This window comes from Crocodylus porosus, unplaced genomic scaffold (genome assembly GCF_001723895.1).
Source record: "Crocodylus porosus isolate Cpor-Errol unplaced genomic scaffold, CroPor_comp1, whole genome shotgun sequence".
Classification (NCBI taxonomy): Eukaryota; Metazoa; Chordata; order Crocodylia; family Crocodylidae; genus Crocodylus; species Crocodylus porosus.
Genome location: NW_017728950.1, coordinates 45,696,272 through 45,716,327, shown reverse-complemented (window position 1 = coordinate 45,716,327; position 20,056 = coordinate 45,696,272). Strand labels below are relative to the sequence as shown.

General features: G+C 43.7%; 1 protein-coding gene across 1 annotated transcript in view; it reads right to left on the bottom strand.

Moving 5' to 3' along the window:
* FEM1C (fem-1 homolog C) overlaps positions 1-5,611 on the bottom strand; it is a 29,557-nt gene extending 23,946 nt beyond the window's left edge. Inside the window, exon 1 of the mRNA XM_019555214.1 lies at positions 4,860-5,611. Coding sequence (XP_019410759.1) covers positions 4,860-5,403 — 544 coding nt within the window. The 5' untranslated portion in view covers positions 5,404-5,611. The remainder of the gene's footprint in view (positions 1-4,859) is intronic.
* Between the last annotated feature and the right edge of the window lie 14,445 nt (positions 5,612-20,056).

Sequence of the window (20,056 nt, the reverse complement as noted above, 5' to 3'; positions counted from 1 at the left end):
AAGTGCCAGGACTAGGCTGGGGCCAGGCAGGGCAGCCATGGAGACTTCTTCCATGGCTCCTCCAGCTGTGCTTGCCTCTGCCTTGGTGGGGGGAACCACAGGGGCTACGCCCTGCTGCTGCTTGCCCCCACTGTCAGTGCGTGGGGGTGCAATGCAGGTGCGGCTCGCACTGGGTGGCAGCAGGGCATAGCCCCCACTCCCAGCACTGCCATGCCCGCATCAGCACTGGGAGTGGGGGTTCTGCCCCGTGTAGCAGCACTGGGAGTGGGGGCTATGTCCTGCTGCCACTTGCCCCCTTCCGCCCAAAGTGAGCCATGCCTGCATCCTGCCCCCCACCCAGCTGGGCAAGTGGCAGCAGGGCCGAGCCCCCGCACCCAGTGATACCACGCACACACCCTGCACCCCTTCCCCCAGTAACACGCCCCACGCCCCGGCCCCTCCCTCCTCCATTCCCCTTCCTTCCCCACAACCCCAACAGACTTGTCAGGTGCCTGTTTAGTCTATGGCCGAATCTCCAAATCAGCCAAATCTTTTCCAGGGCTTTTCCTAATCGATTCAGAGCTTGTAACTGGTCTCCCAATTTAATTCAGATTCAGAGATTTGGTCCCTGAATCAGGACAGATCTCCTCCGAACTGAATCAGCTACTGAAGCTTTGCACAGACCTAATGCCTGGATCAGATGCCTTAGCAGCATCTTTCTAGAAGTATCCCAGTTCATTAAGAGCTAATATTTATTATATATACAGAGCTTTGTTATTTACTTCCATGGTTTTGAAAATATAAAGAATAAAAAACAAACAGCATTTATAAGACAGTCTAAGAAGAAGGAAAACAATCCAGCACAATCTAATGGAATACCAGGATAATAGGAAAACCCACACTCCAGGTATTTAATTAGTACTTACCTGGAACCCTAGGGACCCTTTACCATACAACTAAGGGGAATGGAAACTGAAGACATGTTTGGCAAGATTTGAGTCCCTCCTCCAAGAAAGAGGATACCATACAAAGACACGAGTAAATTCTATTTCCTTTCAAATTCAGGTGGAAAAAGCCATGTTGGCACAACAGTAAGGTTAGTGATGCCCCTTATAGATCAAGGATCAGGAGGCCAATTCCCAAAGGCTAAAATTAACTACAAACTTCCAGGCTCCTGTGAGTCTCTGATGCTCTCAGCCTGGCTCAAAGCTGTCACCCACAACTGACAAAAATCATGCTGCCCTCTTACTCCTCTTCAAGCCCTCCATCCCAACAGCATCTTCAAAAGTCAGGCAGCTTCCTACTGCTAATAAGGAAAGGATGTCCACCTGATGTAAACTGGAATAGTCTATTTCCAAAGAGTAAAAAAGGAAGACCAATTACATATACAAATTCTTAAAAAGTGACTTTTATTGGACTAAAATTCATATCCAGCCAGACTCATAGTTTTTCATGAAATAGAGATAGATTGCCTATGCTGTAGGGTCTCCAATTCAAGGGATTAAATTTTGAATCATGCAGAAATTGAAAGGAAAACGTGAGACCAGAGAGAAAATTCTTATAGGGAGAACTCCATCATACAGTCATTTAAACTATATGAAGCGTTCACATATTTAAAAGAATAATTTCTCAGACTACTAGTACGAACATAAAATGTATATTGAAAGATCCAAGTCTATAAATGTGATGCTTACCCTCAAACTATTCCAGGGTGGGGGATTCATGAGTGACTTTATTCCTTGAAAGTTATCTTTTTCTTAAAAGGAGAAACTAGAATGATTCCATTCCACAAACTGTGCAATTCATATTTCTACTACCAATCAAATTTTAGCTGTATTATTCCCCACATATTTTTCTCTGCAGAGTATTCCACATTTCATTCACTGACTTGCAATTTAAAGCGTACAGCTTTTTTTCTGAAGTGTAAATCCCAAATTCTACATTTGGGTAACTTACAAAGACCAAACAACAGAAAGGGGCAACTGTCAAATTATAATTCAAATTTGGAATGCTGTTAAAATACTATTAGTCAGAACCAAGAGTAAGAAGTGCTATGCCTAATGTAGTCACTAGTTTAAAGAGCAAACCCCTCGCTACCTCAACCTACCAAAACTAAAGTGACAAAATACAGACCAACTATCAAGGATTTAAAAAAATAGAAGAAGTCACTAGTAGCCTGTTATACAGCCAATATACCCTTCAGGACAAAGCTCCATCACCATGTAGGATTGTAATGCATTTAAAAAAGCAGAAAATTGCCCACGGTTAGGACAAGAAGCTCATGCAACTACAATCATAACAAAAAGGACAGAAGTCTTCAGCTTGAACAATAGTGCCAGGATCACTGTAAACCAGAAGCAAAGAGACATCTGTTGTGATCAGTATACCACAGAAACCCTTTTTGTCGTGATCATGGTCACATGAGAGCTCCTCTTTACCCTAATGTACATTTCTCCCTTGTCACAGCCAAAATAAAAGCATCAGTCCAAAGGATTCAAGAATGAGGAATGACACACACAGACAGCTTCCTCCTTAACCAATTAGAATATTTCCTTACTCCAATCATAATGGTGCAAGATTAAATCATTTGATCAATGCATGACATGCATATAACAAATGGTCATGGAAATGTCCCAAATTTCACACACAAATTTAAATTCTTGTATATTTGAAAAACTTACAGGGTCCACTCAAGAACATGGTCTCCCTGCCAAAATCTATTGGTCTTCTAACATTTTAGTTCAGAGCAAACATTTACGTAGCCAGTTTTTTCAAGAACTGGGTTTCACAAGTTAAAATTTGCCAATTTAAAATGAAATGAGGTAACTAGCAGTAGCAATTAACGAACCACTGGAAGAGCAAGTGGAAAATACATGAAGTTACAAGCAAAACGCTAACTTCAGTTTCTTGCTGGACTTTGAACACGTACCTTATAAAGTCAGATGAATATCTGCAGACTATCTGCCCTTCCACTTCCTCCCCCCCCCCAAAAAAAGTTACCCGATAGTCAGATACCTAGAAGTACAAACCTACGAAGTTACAAAACACTACTTCAGTTTTTTGCTGGACTTTGAATGTTTACATGATTGAACCAGACAATTACTTGTGAACTATCTTTCCTCCCTGCAAAAAAAGGGTTACCCAATAGTCAGATGCCTGAAAGTTATACACACCTAACAAATTATAAAACGAAGTGCTAACTTCAATTTCTTGCTGGACTTTAAACATTTACATGATGGAACCAGATGAATATTTGTGGACTATCTGCCCTCCCTCTCCACCACACCCCAAAAAGGTTACCCGATACCTGGGTACCTGGAAGTTGTACATACCTAACAAGCTATAAACAAAACACCAACTTCAGGTTCTTGCTGGACTTTGAAAATTGACATGATGGAGCCAGACAAATATTTGTGAACTCTCGAAACTCTTCCCCCTCCCCCCAAAAAAACAGTTTGTGCAATAGTTGTGTAGTTGGACATTATAAACAAAACACTAACTTCAGTTTCTGGCTGGACTTTTAACGTTTACATGGAGTCAGACGACTACTTGTTGTCTATCTGCCTCCCTCATTAGCCTTCCCCACACCCAAAAAAGGTTGTCCAATAGTTGGACACCTGGAAGTTGCAAACACCAAACAAATTATAGACAAAACACTAACTTCAGTTTCCTAAGTAGTATGACTAAGTAGTATGACTATTTGTGGACTGTCTGTCCTTCTCCCCTCCCAAGAAGGCTATCTAATAGTCCACAAATATTCCCATGGCTCAATCACAGAAATGGCCCACGTCCAGCATGAAACTGAAGTTAGCATTTCATTCACACCTTGTTAGGGTTTTACAGCTTCCAGGTACCTAAATGTCTGCCCAAATACCACCTTCCCCAGCCCTGCCCAAACACCCCTAAAACCACCTCGTTTTGAAGAGAGCAGTTCTCAACCTTTTTGAGACTACGATGCCCCCTCGAGAAGTGCCAGCACTTCGTTTCCACTTGACTACATGGAAATGACAGCGACACTCTCATAGTGCAAGGTGAAGCGCATCTCTAAACATGCTGGGGTCTGATGTGGAGCCTGGGGGCTTGTCTAGTGTGCCCATGGCACCCCTGGTTGAGACACACTGGAGAAGAGAAGCCGAAGGGGGGATTTAACAGCAGCCTTCAACTGCCTGTAGGGTGGTTAGGAAGAGGATGGAGCTACTGTTGTCAGCAGTGACAGGTAACAGAACAAGGAGCTCAAATTGCAGTAAGGAAGAGTTAGGTTGGATAATAGAAAAAACTCTCTCATTACAAGGGTGGTAAAGCACTGAAAACAGGTTACTTAGAGGCGGTGGACTCTCCATCCTTGGAGATTTTTAAGCCTCTCAACCAAGCCTTAGCTGGGATGATCTAGTTGGGACTGGTCCTGCTTTGAGCAGGGGGTTAACCTAGACCTAGGTGACCTCCGGAGGTCCTTTCTGAGCTCAACTGGTTACATCTTGGTGTTAATAATCCCAAGGCTGCAGGTTTGATTCTGAGTGGGACTAGACTGTCCACGTGGTCCCTTCCAGCCCTGTGTCTGTAGGATCTTCAGTTCCCTGTTGGACTACACAATCCCTGAGGTCCCTTCTAGCTATGCGTCTGCACAATACTCGATCCTGGGTGGGACTAGGCAGTCCCTGAGGTCCCTTCCAGCCTTGTCTGCAGGATTCTCAGTCATAGATGATCCCTGAGGCCCCTTCCAGCTTTAAGCCTGCAGGATCCTTCCTCCCTGGTTGGACTAGAGGATCTTCCAGTCCTACATCCGTAGGGTCAAACCAGACGCTTCCCCGAGGCCCTTTACAGCCCTTCTCCCACACTAGGTGACCCCCTCCCTTGACACCCGCCTGGCCCCCCACCCTCACCTTTGACGCTCTTGCGGTTGACGTCAGCGCCCTTCTCCAGCAGGTACTGGGCAATCTCCTTGTGGCCCTTGTAGCAGGAGATCATGAGGCAGGTGTGGCCATGGCGGTTGGACACCTCCAGGTCGGCCTGGTGCTCCACCAGGTACTTGACGATGTCAAGGTGGCCGTCGAAGCAGGCGGCGCGCAGCGGTGTGGAGTTGGTAAGCGTGGTGTTGTTGACGGAGGCGCCGTGCTCCAGCAGGCAGCGCACGACACGCAGGTGGCCAGCGGCCGAGGCGGCCCACAACGGGGGCGCACCCTCGATGGTCTCGCCGTCGAAGCTGACAGAGCCACCCACCTCGATGGCGGCGGCGCAGTGGTCCAGCAGGTACTCCACCGTGTCCAGGTGCCCGTAGCGTGCCGCCATCAGCAGCGGCGTCGCGCCGCCCGTCTTCTCGCCCACCAGCGCCGCCACCTCGCCCGGCGCCCGCCCCGACAGCAGCTTGGCCAGCAGCCGCAGCTTGCCGTCCCGCGCCGCGTTGAAAACGGCCGTCCGCAGGTCCATGGCGCCCACCCGCCGCTGCCCTCCCTCAGCCGCGCCGGGACCCCGGGCGGGGGGGGGAGGGGCCGCGGCGCCCGCGCATCCAGCCCCCGAAATGGCGCCGGATCGGGTCCCGCGGGCGAGCCCACTGGGGGGGCGGGCGAGGGGAGGCTCTACAACGGGTCGCTACCCCCCTTGCCCGGGGACAGGGAAGGTTCCGTCCGCCCCCCTCTCCCGGCCGCAGAAAAGGCTCCGTCCAGCCGCCCGTCCTTCCCCCACCCCTCCCCTCCCGGCGTTCTAGCCTACTCGCCTCGCTTGTCAGGAACCTGGCCCCTGCACAGCCGAAAGTGCTGACGCGACCACCCCGCCCATGGGGAGGGGCCTGCCGCCGCACCAGCCACTAGCATGGGGCGGAGTGGGGAAGGAGGCTCAAGCTAGGCTGAGAGGGCGCGGAGCAGGCGCCCTGCTGGCTCCCTCCCTCCTAGTGCGGCCGCGCGAGGGAGCCCGCGTACTGGAGTGGGGGAGGGGAGGCGCCTCATGGGCGAGCTGCCGGTCGGTGCCCCACTGGAGCAAGGAGGGGGAGGCTGGAACCAGTGTTGCCAGGTGCATGGTAATGATCGTATTTGTACTAGACTCGTACAGCCCACCATAGTACAAGGGTTCGAAATCTAGGATAATTTTGGAGGTAGGTAATTAATGCTGAAAATGCAAAACTCAAGTCACTCTCAGAAAGGCTTAACTGACTTTTGGGATTTCTGTCAGCTCTTTCTGAGGACGGCCTGCTTCACAATAAAGAAATGCTTCAACTGAGATGACCCAGTTCTCACTCTCTGCTGGGTTCCAGCGAGCAATATAAAGTAAACAAGACTTTTTGCACTTATTTGCAGATTTTTTTTTCATCGTACAATAATTTTTCAGCAAATGGGATCATTTTGAGCTTCCAATAAGATCATTTCATATAGCTTCATAGAAGTTAGGGGCTAGACTAGACCTCACAAGACTGTCAGGTCCAGCCCCCCTGCTCTTAGGCAGGAAAGGGCCTGGCATTTAAGACCTGGCAATGCTGGCTTGCACCCAGCAGGTGCTTCATGAGGGTCTTTGTGCCTGTGGGGTCTCCACCCTTCTCCCACCTGCCTGTTTAGGGACCACCCTGTGGCAGCACCTGGCAGGTGAACTCCAGGTCCCCAAAGCTGGCACTCTGCAGCTGTCTGGCCAAGCAGGGCCAGGAGGTGCACCCTTGCCCCGGCCTTCTGCCCCTCCTTCATGCCAGCGTGCTCCTGGGCCAATCAAGGGTGCTGGAAAGATGGGGGTAGTTGATGAGCCATATCATCACACATAACATCCCCCCCCTCCCCATTTTTCTCCCATTCAGGATAAACTAATAGGCTGGAGGCCCAGAGCAGCCTCGTTCAGTGTAAGATGGAAGCCAAACCAAGCAGAACCTCACTGGCAGGAGTGATCCATGGGCTGTGACATAGGAGCTCCAGGACCAGGAACAGCCAGCAGGCAGCAGCGTGGCAAGACAAAGGCTAGCTTGAGATGGGCATAACATCCAGACCATTAAAAGGAAGAGAGAATGGTTAAGGCCTGTGGAATGAAGATTTTAGAAGGGAACAGGTAGATGATAATGAGCCATGAAGTCACGCAATGTCCTCAGCACTGCTGGACTAGAAATGCTGCTGCCACTTCCAGGTAGTTGGTATTAAACTTTGGGTGGAGCAGGAATCAAAGTGGGGTGCCAGTTCGCCCTCCCCTCTGCCCCTGAACCGGGCTAACTACCTCTCTGTTGATGGCATTTGGACATTCAGCAACTTCCAGCAACAGAAATCTCTACTCAGCAGTATGCAGCAGCAGTAAAGGGGGAAAAAAAAGCTAACGCAAATGTTAGGTTATGTAGAGAAAGAGGAAGACAATTATACCAAGGAAGCATAATGTCTTTATATAAATCATTGGTACACCCTCCTCTCTAGATTACTGTTTCAGTTCTGGCCACCCTGTCTCAAGGAAAAAAGATATATAAAAAATAGAACAGGTTCACAGGCAGGAAATGAACACGGAGGCATGGAAAGGACACCACATGAAGAGAGAGACTGTGAGGACTAGCATAGTAGTTTAAAAAAGGGATGAACCAGAGAGGACATTACAGGGATATATGGAAATGCATGGTGTATGGAAGGCAAAGTGACATTCCTTCTTCTTAATAGATTAGCATGGAAAAGGAAGCAGAAAGTGAGGGAAAAGCCAGCTGACAGGTATAGAAACAAGGGTCTGTGGCTTGGGGTAGAAGCCAAGAAAGCAAGCTGCTGGGCAGAAGAGTTTCTGAGAAAATTGACTTGGATTTCTGAACAGGGAAGTTGTCAGCTACTGTTTCTTTTTACCATGCTTCAGGAAATAAGACTTTTTTGTACTCTAAAAAAAAAGCAAACAAGATTACAGCAGAGAAGTTGTCTCACTGATTCCTCCTTCCCACAAAGGAAACAAACCAGCAAGGCCCAAAACGCTGACTAACCACTTAGTCTAAAAGAGGCAACAATATAAACAAGGGCACATCCCATGAAATTGGAAGGTGACCAATTCTAACTGATAAGAGGAAATGCTTGGTGCACAACCCATTATAAACTTGAGGAACTCACAACCATAAGAGATGCACATAGTCTAAACAAGACTACAAGGACATATTAAAACCTGAATCTCCCACACAGATGAGTGGTCTGCCTAATGGGTATTAAGGGAGGACACTGGAACCCCTTCCTGCTGGTTGTCTTTTGTACAGGTGAGGCATGTTAGGAAACACCTACTAGATCCAGTCCCACAGGTGAGATTGTGGGAACTGCTCAGTTTGAGAACCCAGTTCCAGCTTAGTGAGTTGGGGCTGAGCTTGTATATCTGTCAGGGTCAGTCTTGGGTAGCCATGTACTTGTCCACTGGCAGAAGTATAGGTGCATAATGTACCTTCCTGGGACTGAGGGACTTTAAAAGGAAATCTGAGGATCTCAGTCACAACTAAATGTGGCAAAGTCTCTTTGTGAGATTAGCCCAAGTTAAGGGCTGTGGTTAGAAACAGGATACAGACAGGAACTGGTCTGTTGTAAGTTGTTATGCCTATTCCTATGTCCCTGTGTTCCACCATAGTGACCTATTAATTTCCCTTTGTTCTTCTCATTTTTAAAGAAACATTTTGGTTACTTTTCACTTTATATTTCAGTTGTTTTTTAAATTGATATAACTTCTGCAAATAAACACATGAAGTATTCAACAGAATATTAGTTTGTGAAGTCTAGTTAAATTTTTGCTTCAGTATCTATTCAAAACCTACAAAATGTGAAGCCTCAGACAAGCACCATCATGGCACCTTGGCTATTGAGACTACTGCTGAGTTAAATTAACACTTTCCACATATCTCTAAGATGCCTGAAAAATAATAAATATCTAGTAAAGACCTTAGACTCTCCAGCTCTATATTTTATTTCTTACATTCATATTTAACAGATTTTTAGTCACCCAACACCTTTATATTTGTCCTGTTTGACCTGTTTGTAGAAGGTGTTAATGAAAGGTAGAGGTGCCCTGCATCTCTCAAGAAACCCAGGTCACCTTTCTATGCCTCAGTTCCCCCACCCCTTACAAAATATCTACCTTTCTAACATGATTTAGATAAAAGTAAACATGATCTACCTTTCTAACATCTGTACCTTTCCAACACGTTTTAGATGTTTTAGAGCCTAGAAATATAAATATTTATATTTGCCTAATGATGCATTTACATATAGAGCTCATTGCTGATTAATATGTATTTGTATTAAAAAGTAGTAAAATTAGGGCAGACAAAGATATAAGGTAATATTTGACTGTGGGGATAGAGACAGGTCAAATACCAACCAAATGTAAGCTACAGATAGCAGGGGGATCTAATATAGAAATGATACCAAAAAAGACATATGGAGATAAGGGCAGTACTTTGGATATCAATTTGCAATTCAATATAGTGGGGGGCGGGCGAGGAAGAAGCAGCCAAAGCAATTTTGGGTTGCATATAGAGAAGCAATATATCACAGACCACCACACTGCTTTGTAGTCCCTTTGTATTCAGCACTGATGGGACTGTGCACAGACTACTGATCATACTTTTGGAATCTCGGTATCAAAAAGATGAAAGAAATTGGCAGGATATCAGAGACAAGCAATTAAAACTATTAAGGGGAAGGTTGTATTAATTTCTGAGGAAAGAGGAAAAAATAGATATGCATAGGTTGGGTAAACTGGGGGCAAGGACTTACTTAACGTTGTTCAAGATTTTTAACTAAAGGTAATGGGAAGAAATGGGACAAAGGAAAATATATGCTTGATATCAAGAATAATTTCCTGATGAAGAGGTCCTATTAGATTGAAAAAATCACTCAGAGATTGTAGAAGCCCATTGCTAGAGTAATTTAATATTTAAAACCAGATTGGACAAATCATAGAATATATAAAAGATATACTGTAGGAAGCACTTGTCTGCTGACAGAAAGATAGATAAGTAATTTCAATAGGACGTTTCTGTCTGACTTCTAAAGTATTCCCACAGTATTACCGGCAGAAAATGCAAGGCCTCCTTCACCTGCTTCCCACAATTCAGAGGCCCTGAGTCAGCAATGAGCTCTTTTTGGGTAAATCTCTGTGCTGGCATGAAGTTCATTGGAGGATTGGGGCAGTAAGCCTTAATATTGCAAGTAGGCAAACTGAACTCTAAGGGAGAATTAATGCTGGTAAGTAATACTTCCATTTCAGTATTGTTTGCATGATTTACCAGTAGATTATAAAGACGCTGTAAGGACAAAATTGTTTTAGTTTAAGCAAGACTCTATCTTGTGGCAAACTGTTAATGAAACCTATGGGCTTATCCTGACAATTTAGAGAAATACTTGAAAATCCCGAGTACTGGCTTTAAAAACATTAAATAAAATGTTGACGGAAGCATACTCTCCCATGGATCCTGCTGCTGTCCTTTTCTCCAGTGCATAGTTTCCTCCAGTACTTGGGTGCCCATACACTTTTAATTCTTTAAATATTTTTAGAAATGGAATAGTTATGAAAGTGAAAAATGTATGGGGCAGTAGGTATATTTCTGACAATGCTGCTAAATTCTGACCTGCATATTCCAGTTATGTGACTCCATGCTACTCGTTTGAGACTGTACCAGATTCACTATATGTGGCCTTGTAATTCTGATCAGGTAATCATGCCAAATTGTATTGCAGCTATTGCACTCTGAACCCATTTGGGTGTAGAATGGGTCCACCAAAGCCATATTTCTGAACACAAGCTGGACTTAAACCTGCTCTTCTGAGATAAGAAGGCTAGTGTATTAACTCACTGTATCTCAAGTCCTTCTGAAAACAAGCACAGCCATTATCCCCTTCAAATTATGACCTCCAATTTTTAGTTTTCTTTCTCAAGCTGTTGGCATGGCACAACAGCATGAAAAGACAATCCACATTACTGTCACCCACTATGAGTGACTGTTAATCTCATACTTTTATTCATTCTCCAAACCAAGAGGTACCTGAGTGTTTCCTAATGTATACTCTATCTAAAGGAGTGGCTTCCCATGTGGTTACTTCCTGTTCTGTTTGCAGTCACAGAATCTCTCTCTGAGGTGTGACTGCAATATCATCCCTGTAGAAACAAAGCAATGCACAACAGGAAAAGAAAACACGTTACTTGGAAAGTATTTCATGATTTTAAGCTTCTTTTCATCTGCATTAGCAGCTAGAAGCAAGTCTTGTCTCTGCGACTTTAATTCTAACAAAAAGAAGGTTTCAGAGTTGTGTATTTTTGTATCTAGAAGCAATGGTGCAATGAAAAGGAGCCAGAGCAACAAAGGTTGCAAAGCTCATAGATCAATGGGAGAGGTCTTCAAGAGTGTCATCTTGGAAACTCAGGGAGAAATCCTGACAGTAGAGAGACAAAGTGTTTTAATATCCATTCTTCACTGTTGGCCTTTCTTTGGTCCTATTTGTTGCCAGCCTAAGCCCAAGACATGCAGAAGTAGAGCGCAAAGAGGACCTGGGATCAGATTTGTGGCTCGTGTTTTCTAGGTCCTGTGCCACACCTCTAATTTAAGCCCTCAGGTTTCTTATTCAAATCACTGGCAGATTTAGGTGCCTAAGAATAAGTGTGCGTTGTGCTGTTCCCCTGCCTGCCTGTCTTGCCTCCAGGGCCCAACCTGGTGGGCAGGCATTCTATACATGTGCTCCGGGATGGGGGACGGAAGGGTATATTAATAAAGAGTGGTTCTCAGGAGGTGCTCTAATTAAAATGCCCACAACGCCACATGTATTCAGCATCCCGCACTTCAAAATGGCAGTAGGCGTGCTTAACTATAGCTCATTTGATGAGCTTCAGTTAAAGCACCTCCACTGCCATTTTGAAACATGGTGACGCTGAATACATGTGACGGTGAGTCAAATCTGCTCCAGAAACCCTCATGTGTACAGGCACCAGTTAGAGCACACCTAAGCATACCAGCTAGAGCACACCACTGGACTCGTGGCATCCTGTTCATTATAGCCAGCTTGAAACCCAGTCTGATAGGTGTGCTCTAAGAATGCTCAACACTTAAAATCCTGCTGGGGCGTAATTGCTGAGCTGCTCAATGCCATCAACACGTAAGTGTTGTATGTACGCTCAGTGGCCAAAATGTAAGTATCTAGGGAACTATCAGCTGGAACTTCAGCACTGAGGGAATTCTGGTGCCACTGAGGTTAGACAAAAGCTGAAAGGTGGTTCTAAGGATCTACATTCTAGAATTAGGTATTTAAGGATCTATTTGGTGTTCAAATCCCTTTGTGGGGTCTAGCCATAGAGAAACAATGTTCTTTGTTCCCAATAAGTAAAAGTCAGGCACACTTCCAGATAACTCAGACTCATGCCACACTATTTAACATGCTACCCTCTAACAACTTACAGGTAAGTTGCAGACTACAGATTTTGTGTCACTACCTGAATTTAACTATGTGTGTACCTTGGTAGTAATGGTATTGTAGTTGGGTGTCCTGGTGTGGGTACAACTCCAAAGGAAGAAAGAGGTTTTCTGCCACAGCTATACCATGTCTCCTAAATGGAAGAAACACTGCCAGCAGAAGCTGCCATCTGCCGGTGTAGCTATGTCTACTTTTTCTCCTGTGCATTGCCTTGCATTTTCTTAGTCTAACTTACCTGCTAACTCCTAGCTGTGCTGATTGCAGGTCTCTGACTCAGTCACAGGCTCTCAGTGCAAGCCAGAAATGCAAAGGGAGAACTTTAATTTGCATTATTGACAGGGACCTCAAATCAGCAAACAAGTCAGGTGTAGCTATACAAGCCTCTTCTTCCTGACACACTAATTCCTGGCTTCCAGAATGCCTTTGACATGCCCATTCCTTCTACTTACGTAGAGAGGCATGGCTAACACAGAAGGCAGCAGTACTGCCCTCTCAACTTTATACCACCTAAGACTTCAACTACCCTAGGAACATGCTCCTCTGGCTATTTCCAGCATTTTCAGACAAGCTTAGACTCTTAGTAGGTCAGAGAATCCAGCCCTTGAACCCCAAATACACCGTGAAGTCCTGTTCTGGAAGATGGATTGTTTCCTATAAACCAGAAGTTTCTGCCTATTTTATTACTTGAAAGCACTTCATCTTATGCCAATAAAGAATTTTTTAATCTGATTAATTATCTTTTATATAAATGAACAACCCCCTAGATAGATTAGCATATAGCATGGAAAATGGACATTGTAGTGACTCCTTTATTTTTCCCTTTGCCTAAGAATAGCCTCTTGGAGAATTCAAGTCATAAAAGAGAAAAATTCCTATCAACTTTGTTAGAATCTGGATCTGTCCAATTTATAAAAGAAGCTATGGACCAGCTGAGGATTTGAATATAGCTGCTTTCTGATGTCCTATGAATTATGAGTTTTGCCGTTCCTTTTACATTTTACACACTGTCTCTCAAATGAGAGAAACTATATGCATCCTATAAACAAACAGACTAGGGAAAATAATCCAGTGTCTGTGAATCCTCATTAATTTCCCAATGAGGAAATAAACATCTCAAATCATCCATCTTGAAAAATGTAACATTTGAATATATGATTCATATATCCATACTATGAATTTAAGAGGGAGGACAGGAGGAAACCTATAGTCAGTATGTTTAATGTTCCAGTTCACACTGTACTGATTTTTATAGATTAGTAAAATTAACTTCCTAAAAATGCATACCCTGTTTTAGTAGCAAAAGGCTTGTATTACTTACTGTTGGATTGTTCAGATATATCATAGGAACAGATGCTGTTCCATATGAGACGGTTATTTCTGTAAAAGGTACAAATAAGGCAGGTGTATTGGTATTTTCACAGGGGAACACTAAAGTATTGAAATTATCTAATTAATCTACATTTCTTCTTGCTGTCCTGATGTTCTATATTCAAATGGCAGTGTTTTCCCTTCCACATAATGCTAGTTATTCAAGATGCTGAAGGTTATGTTGACAAAGGTTGAAATTTTCAAAGCAACTTAAAGGATTTAGATACACATCTATCATTATAATACATGGATTATCTGGATCATCATTTGTTCAAAGCAGAGAACTACACAAGATCACAAAACAAACTCCTTCCCTTCAGTCTCCCAACAGTCCTAACCATGCCTTAATTTGTTCATTTTCTGTGGTCTCTCAACTACTATAGTCCCATGTTTTGGGAAACAGTACCCCAAATTGCTAAGAACATCTCAACCATAGTATAGTCCAGCCACAGATCTTACAGTTTCAATGCAACAAAAAAATATTGCAAGAGCAATTTGTGGCAGGACAATTTTGGGTGCCTGCCACTTTAAGGCAGGGAGCAGGCAGCTGGCAGGTGTAGACCAGCCCTGATGAGGCAGCCATTTTAGATCTAGGCTCTCAGGTCTGAGGTAGCAGTCTACTGCTGGCAGCCAAAGGAGCAATTCTTGGCTGAGCTGCTGCTTGGAATATCCTTGGAAGTAAGGGCAGGAGCTATAGGGATGGTAGGAGGGTCCTAGTCCTGCGTATGACTGAAAACTGCAACCTGCCGGGGAAGGATGGCCTGGTGGGGCTACCCTGAAATGCCACGCCAGTTGCCTCGTCAGTAAAAAGTGGGGAGGGGTGCCTTAAAACCCCAGCCCCACATCCTGGTGGTCTCAGACTTAGGGACAGGCACAGGGCCAGACACATCTTCAGACATCTGAGCCCCACACAGGATAAGACTCTGGAGGCCCCAGGGAGGGGGCAGTAGCATAGCTCAGAGAGAGGGCAGGAGAGTGGCCCCAGAGCAGGGGCAATAGTGTATAGTGGGCCTGCACAGATTAGGGGGCATTGTTATAACCTGAAGTACTGTGTGTAAGCAAGGTGTAGAGTAGGACTGAAGGCCAGTTTAAAGAGCTGCACTAGGGGGTATGTTGAGTAGGGCTGAAGGACAGCCTGAAGGGCAGCACATGGGTCAACCCCAATGAGCACGTGATTGTGGAAAGTTGCCTGGTGAGGGGCTAGGGGCAGAATCAGCCCAGTGTTAGGCACAAGGCTAATGCCATGTAGAATAAGAGAGCATGAGCGATCTGAAGGGCTGCGTGTGCAGTGCCAACATGATAGTAGTTAAGTCTGATGGCCCAAGGGGGTCGCTCAAGGGAGCAGGGCAGGTTGTAAGTGGCCCAGTAAGGGGCAGTGTGCAAGAGGCCCTCTGAGAGAGGGCGGAAGGAAAGAGGCCTCAGTGAGAGACGGACGGTATGAATGTGGCCTTGGAGGGGGCAGTGTGTGAGAGGCCCAACAGTGGACCAAGTTTGGCCTGGCCTGAAGCTGGGGTACAATAATAAACTGGATGCCATCTGCAAAGTATGGGACACGGTGTAGGGATGGTACAGAGCCATGTATAACGCCCTCAGGCATTGGGGCATTAAAATGGGCAGTCTCCCGCATTTTACACCAAGTTAAGAAACAGCAAGTAGTGACAGGCAAGACTGGGTAGACTGCCCTGCTTGGACAGATGGGTGGGCTGACTTGAGAGTTGGCCCCAAGGTAGCCCCCTTTCACACAATTCTTAAAATTAATTTAAAAACTGATATTGTGGTGGCTGAAGGCAGGAGCACAGTACCTCTTGCCTCTCTTTTCTTCCTGTAGCTTACTAATTTTTGAGGCCTATGGGGGGGTTTTGTACTAAAAACCTTCTTATTCTAAGAAGAGGAACAGCTGTTTAGCTTTTGGAGTGCAGAGAGCATCAGAGTGGATATTCCTGTGGACCCTTCTGGTTTTAACATCTATTACATAGTTACCTGTGATAGCAGCAAACTAAACTTGACCACACAGGTTGATCCTTCCCATCCTAGGTTTCCAAAATAAAATTGGTCTCAAGACAGTGTTTGCCATTCATGAAACTTCTCTGATTCATCTAAGCAGTTTTACATCAGTAGCCTACAAAAATAAATATTTATTTAATAGATATATTTTAAAATAGCTAAATCCTAAGGTGTTTGATATGCTCTCCCCTTCCAGCTATACCAGATGGAAAGTATAAGTCCTAAAGGTCTAAATCCTGCCTTTTTAGTAGCAGCCAGTATATGGTGATATTCCACAAGGCTGGTCACATTAGGCACAAGGAGTCTTCTGCTCTAGCAGGACAGGATTGGTCTTGGTAGTCTACTGAAAATGGCATGTTGGACTTGTATTGAAACTTCTCTGAATAAAGACCACTTGTTTGACTGATCATCTGCTTTGTTTGCATCCTAGTTCAGTACTTTTGCTACAAAAGACTCTCCCGACTGGCCAGTGCATGATCCTGGTGCATGTCAGAAGTGTAGCTGTCTGAACAGTCTTGCACAGATTCTATCAGCCTCCTACTCCTTACCGAGGATGCAAAATCCACCTACACCTTTTTCCCTCCTTGCTTGCCAGGAAGGAATTTACCCCATAGTGAGGATTTGGATAAACAAAGCTCTAAGCATTAAATCAAGTACAATGTAAGACTTTCCTAGTGGGTAAAGAACTACACATAACACCTCCTGATTTCTAAATATAGAACAGACATTTCATCTACAATAGAATCTACCAGGGTAGTCGTGATGCTTGTGAATAGACGTATTTAACACGGCAGGTACTGGTACAGACCCCTGAATTAGTTTCACTGCAGAGACTCACTACATAGCTGGTGAGTCAGGGAATACAGTAAACTAACAAAGAACTTTAAATACATTAATAGGTTCAGTGTAATTGAAGGCTACCACCTATGCAAAGTTATTAGTTTTTCTGAAATAAGAATCAGTGGAGGAGAAAAAAAGGAATTGCAAAAATGTTCCATTTAGCAGAAGCATCACTGAGAAGGAATAGAAGAGTGATCAAACAAAACAGAATACAACTGCTAGGCAACCATCTGGACTGCAACACTGCACACGCTGCCATTTCTAGAACTAGTAAGTGACTAAGAACATTGTGATAGTATTTCAGTCCTTGGCTTCAGATGAAGATTGCTAGAAGTATCTTTATATTTTAGTTACCTGCAGCTCCAACTTGTCATTGGACGTTTGCAAAAGCACAACTGCTAAGTAATTTACACTAGTCAGGCCCTCCCAAGTTGTCATATTTACTAATTACACAAATTTGTAGCAAAGAACTGCCAGCAATTAGTTTTTGTTGTGTCCCCCCTGTGTTACAGTGTTTAGTGTTCTCACATTTTTTAGCCATCTGTGCAACCAGCTTGCTCATGGATCTGTCTGGTACTTTTTCCTATTAATCTGCCTCCTATTACTTGATGTCTCTCCATTCTAGAACTGGGAGTAGGGGCATGTCGGGTAGCAAATTTCAAAGGCCCAGCTGGCCACTGTCTTATGACATGAGCAACCCTAATCTGTTTTGGTGACATGTAGCCCAGGTGCTACTGAGAACAAGAATGTTGCTCTTGAGCGAAGGGAATAAGAATCGGTACTCATCTCCAGAGAAGTCAATAAGCCAGAATCAGATTGCCCAACATGTCAGCTCAGATGACTGAAAGAACATAGAGAGAGGACTCACAATAACATCTTTGTTTATAAGGAGACAAAAGACATCGTTCCTCCCTGCCCGACTCTCCTCTCCACCCCTCTGTGTCACCTACTAGGACATCTGGAGCAGGCTGACCCAGTTTCTTCTTGTAGCAGTGGCTGTTGTTAAAGGAGCTGATTTCATTCTCATTTCAGTTACCCTCCCTATCAAGTGACAGCCTACTGTTTTTCAACAAGGGTTGTAACCAGAATATATTCTGTATCTCTAACCTTCTTAAGTGGCAGTGCAGTCCATAAATGCCTTTTTTATCTAAATTTGACTAAGGGGTCACAACTTACATGCAGGCCTTGCTGTACTTATCTCTCTAATACATTTCTCTCTTATCTAGGTTACTGTTCCCAATTCTATAGCATGTGAACATCTACTCAGCACTCCACAAATGGGATTACTAAAATACACTCCACCTAGGGCTGTTTTCAGAAACTTTTCTGACACTTGAAATAAAGCAAAGTGAAGCTGTTCCTTTGTGTTGTAGTACTATTTGTACAGAGCTTTTTACACTTATTTTTAATACATTTCATTCATTTATTTCCTGGTGTTGACAACATACCCTTAGAGGACTGCCTAGTGTGTGATTTTCCCCAACTGGTCTCACAGCAAGAGCATGTTGGTTTCCAAGGAATGATGAAATCTCACATATTTCCTTAGTCCATACCATGACTGAAAAACATGGCCAAAGAGGACAGCAGACAGAAGAATTCATATCTCATTATTTGTCACTTTGATTGATGGGTATTTAGTACATGTGCCCACTCCTGTGCCGCACATTCTTATAGGAAAGGAAGACACAAGCCATAGCCTGCTTGTGATTAATCAGAGTTTTAGTATTATGATGTCAGTATTTACAGGCACTGCATAGAAAAATTAAAATCTATCAGTTAGAATCTATGCAAGAGACAGTTAAAATATATAATTATACACACTAAATACTTGACTGCCAAATTCCATTTATGTATCATCCATCAGAGAAGAACTTTATGCATACTAGTGCACATAGCATTACAAAGCCTATGAAGTAGAAAGTACGATTTCTACCTGAGATAAAAACCTGAGCCACAGAAGCCAACAACCAGATTTTTAAAGGTATCTAAGTGCCTGAACATGGAGATAGGTGTCTAATGGGGAAACTGCATGCATTTCAATGGGCCATCATGATTGCAACAACACTTCAAACCTATTATTTATTTCAATGGGAGTTTGGCACTTAGGTGCTTTTGAAAATTTCACTGGGCACTCCTTTAGGTGCTTAGACACCTTTTAAAATCTGCTCCTATGACCAAAGTCATACAGGCAGATGTGGCAGAGCCAGGAATTGACTCTCAGTCCCAGTCTTAAACCACAAGATCATCCTTCCACTCTTACACAGGCATATCCATAATCAATTTTCAAATGTTAATAAGTCACCTGTTTTAAATATCATTGCATTTGTTACCTATGTTGTAATCTGTACCATGTTATCTCTAAACATAGATTTTGAGTATTGTTTGTTGTCGGGAAGAGGATGGCTTTTTATACACACCAATCTTATTCTAAAAGTTCCTGATATCTTTCCTCTTCTTTTGCCCTTCTTTCATTCCTGCTAGTACAGATCATACCGTCTCCTCTTTTAAAACAAGACAGGCAGTATTACAACATGACATTCAGGACCTGTGAAAAGAAGACAAGGCACAGAAGATGGTTACCGAGTGCTTTAAGATCCATGCAAGCAAAATAGATTCTCCTGCACAAATGCGATAGTCATGGCAACAACTCCTCAGCTCTCGTGGATCAGGAACACGTAGTCAACTTTAAACATAATCCCACATATTCAACTTGTGCTTCTGTATTGCTTAATTAGCAGTAGAGCCATAATTCTTTTAACTGCTTTACCTTCACACACTAAGAGCTGGGATATAGAACAACAGGTTGAACACAAACCCTTAGGATGCAAATACAGGTAAACAGGACAGGCCACAGTAGTATAATAGGGGGTCTTTGATGGGCTTGTTTCCATACAGAATACTACTTTCTTCCCCCTCACCGCAACATTTCAGTTGCTATCTTTAATTGCACACTAGTCATCTGAGTTTCTGAATACTTTGTTGTACAGCACATTATACTAGCACTGGAATGTGTTTAATATAAAAGTAGGACAAGAATCAATACAGACTATAAGCCTATGAAAAACAAAAATGTCTAATTTTTTAAATCTGTACCACCATAACTCCCAGACACATTTGTCATGTAGTCATCAGTCAACTTCTTTATGTACCAGTTTGCCAGTTTTCTGCATTTTCTTTTAGAAACCAAAATAACTCTTCCAGAGTAATTTAAAAAAATGGTTATATTAAATTTTACATCCATTTTAACATGAGTTCTAGAGGCACCTAAAAATAACTGCTATTTAACAACTGCAAATATGATAAACACTGAATGTCTGCGTACTTTGAGATGTTCATTTTTTAACTTGGCAGCATATATTTTGTAGAATGCAAAATGTACCTCTCTGGTTCCATCATAGTGGCTAGTACTTCTAATATATGTATATTTCTGGGTCAGTTACAGTAGAAGCCTCTTTATGGGATGTGATGCTGTACTATTTCTCTTGGCTGTCAGTGGCAGC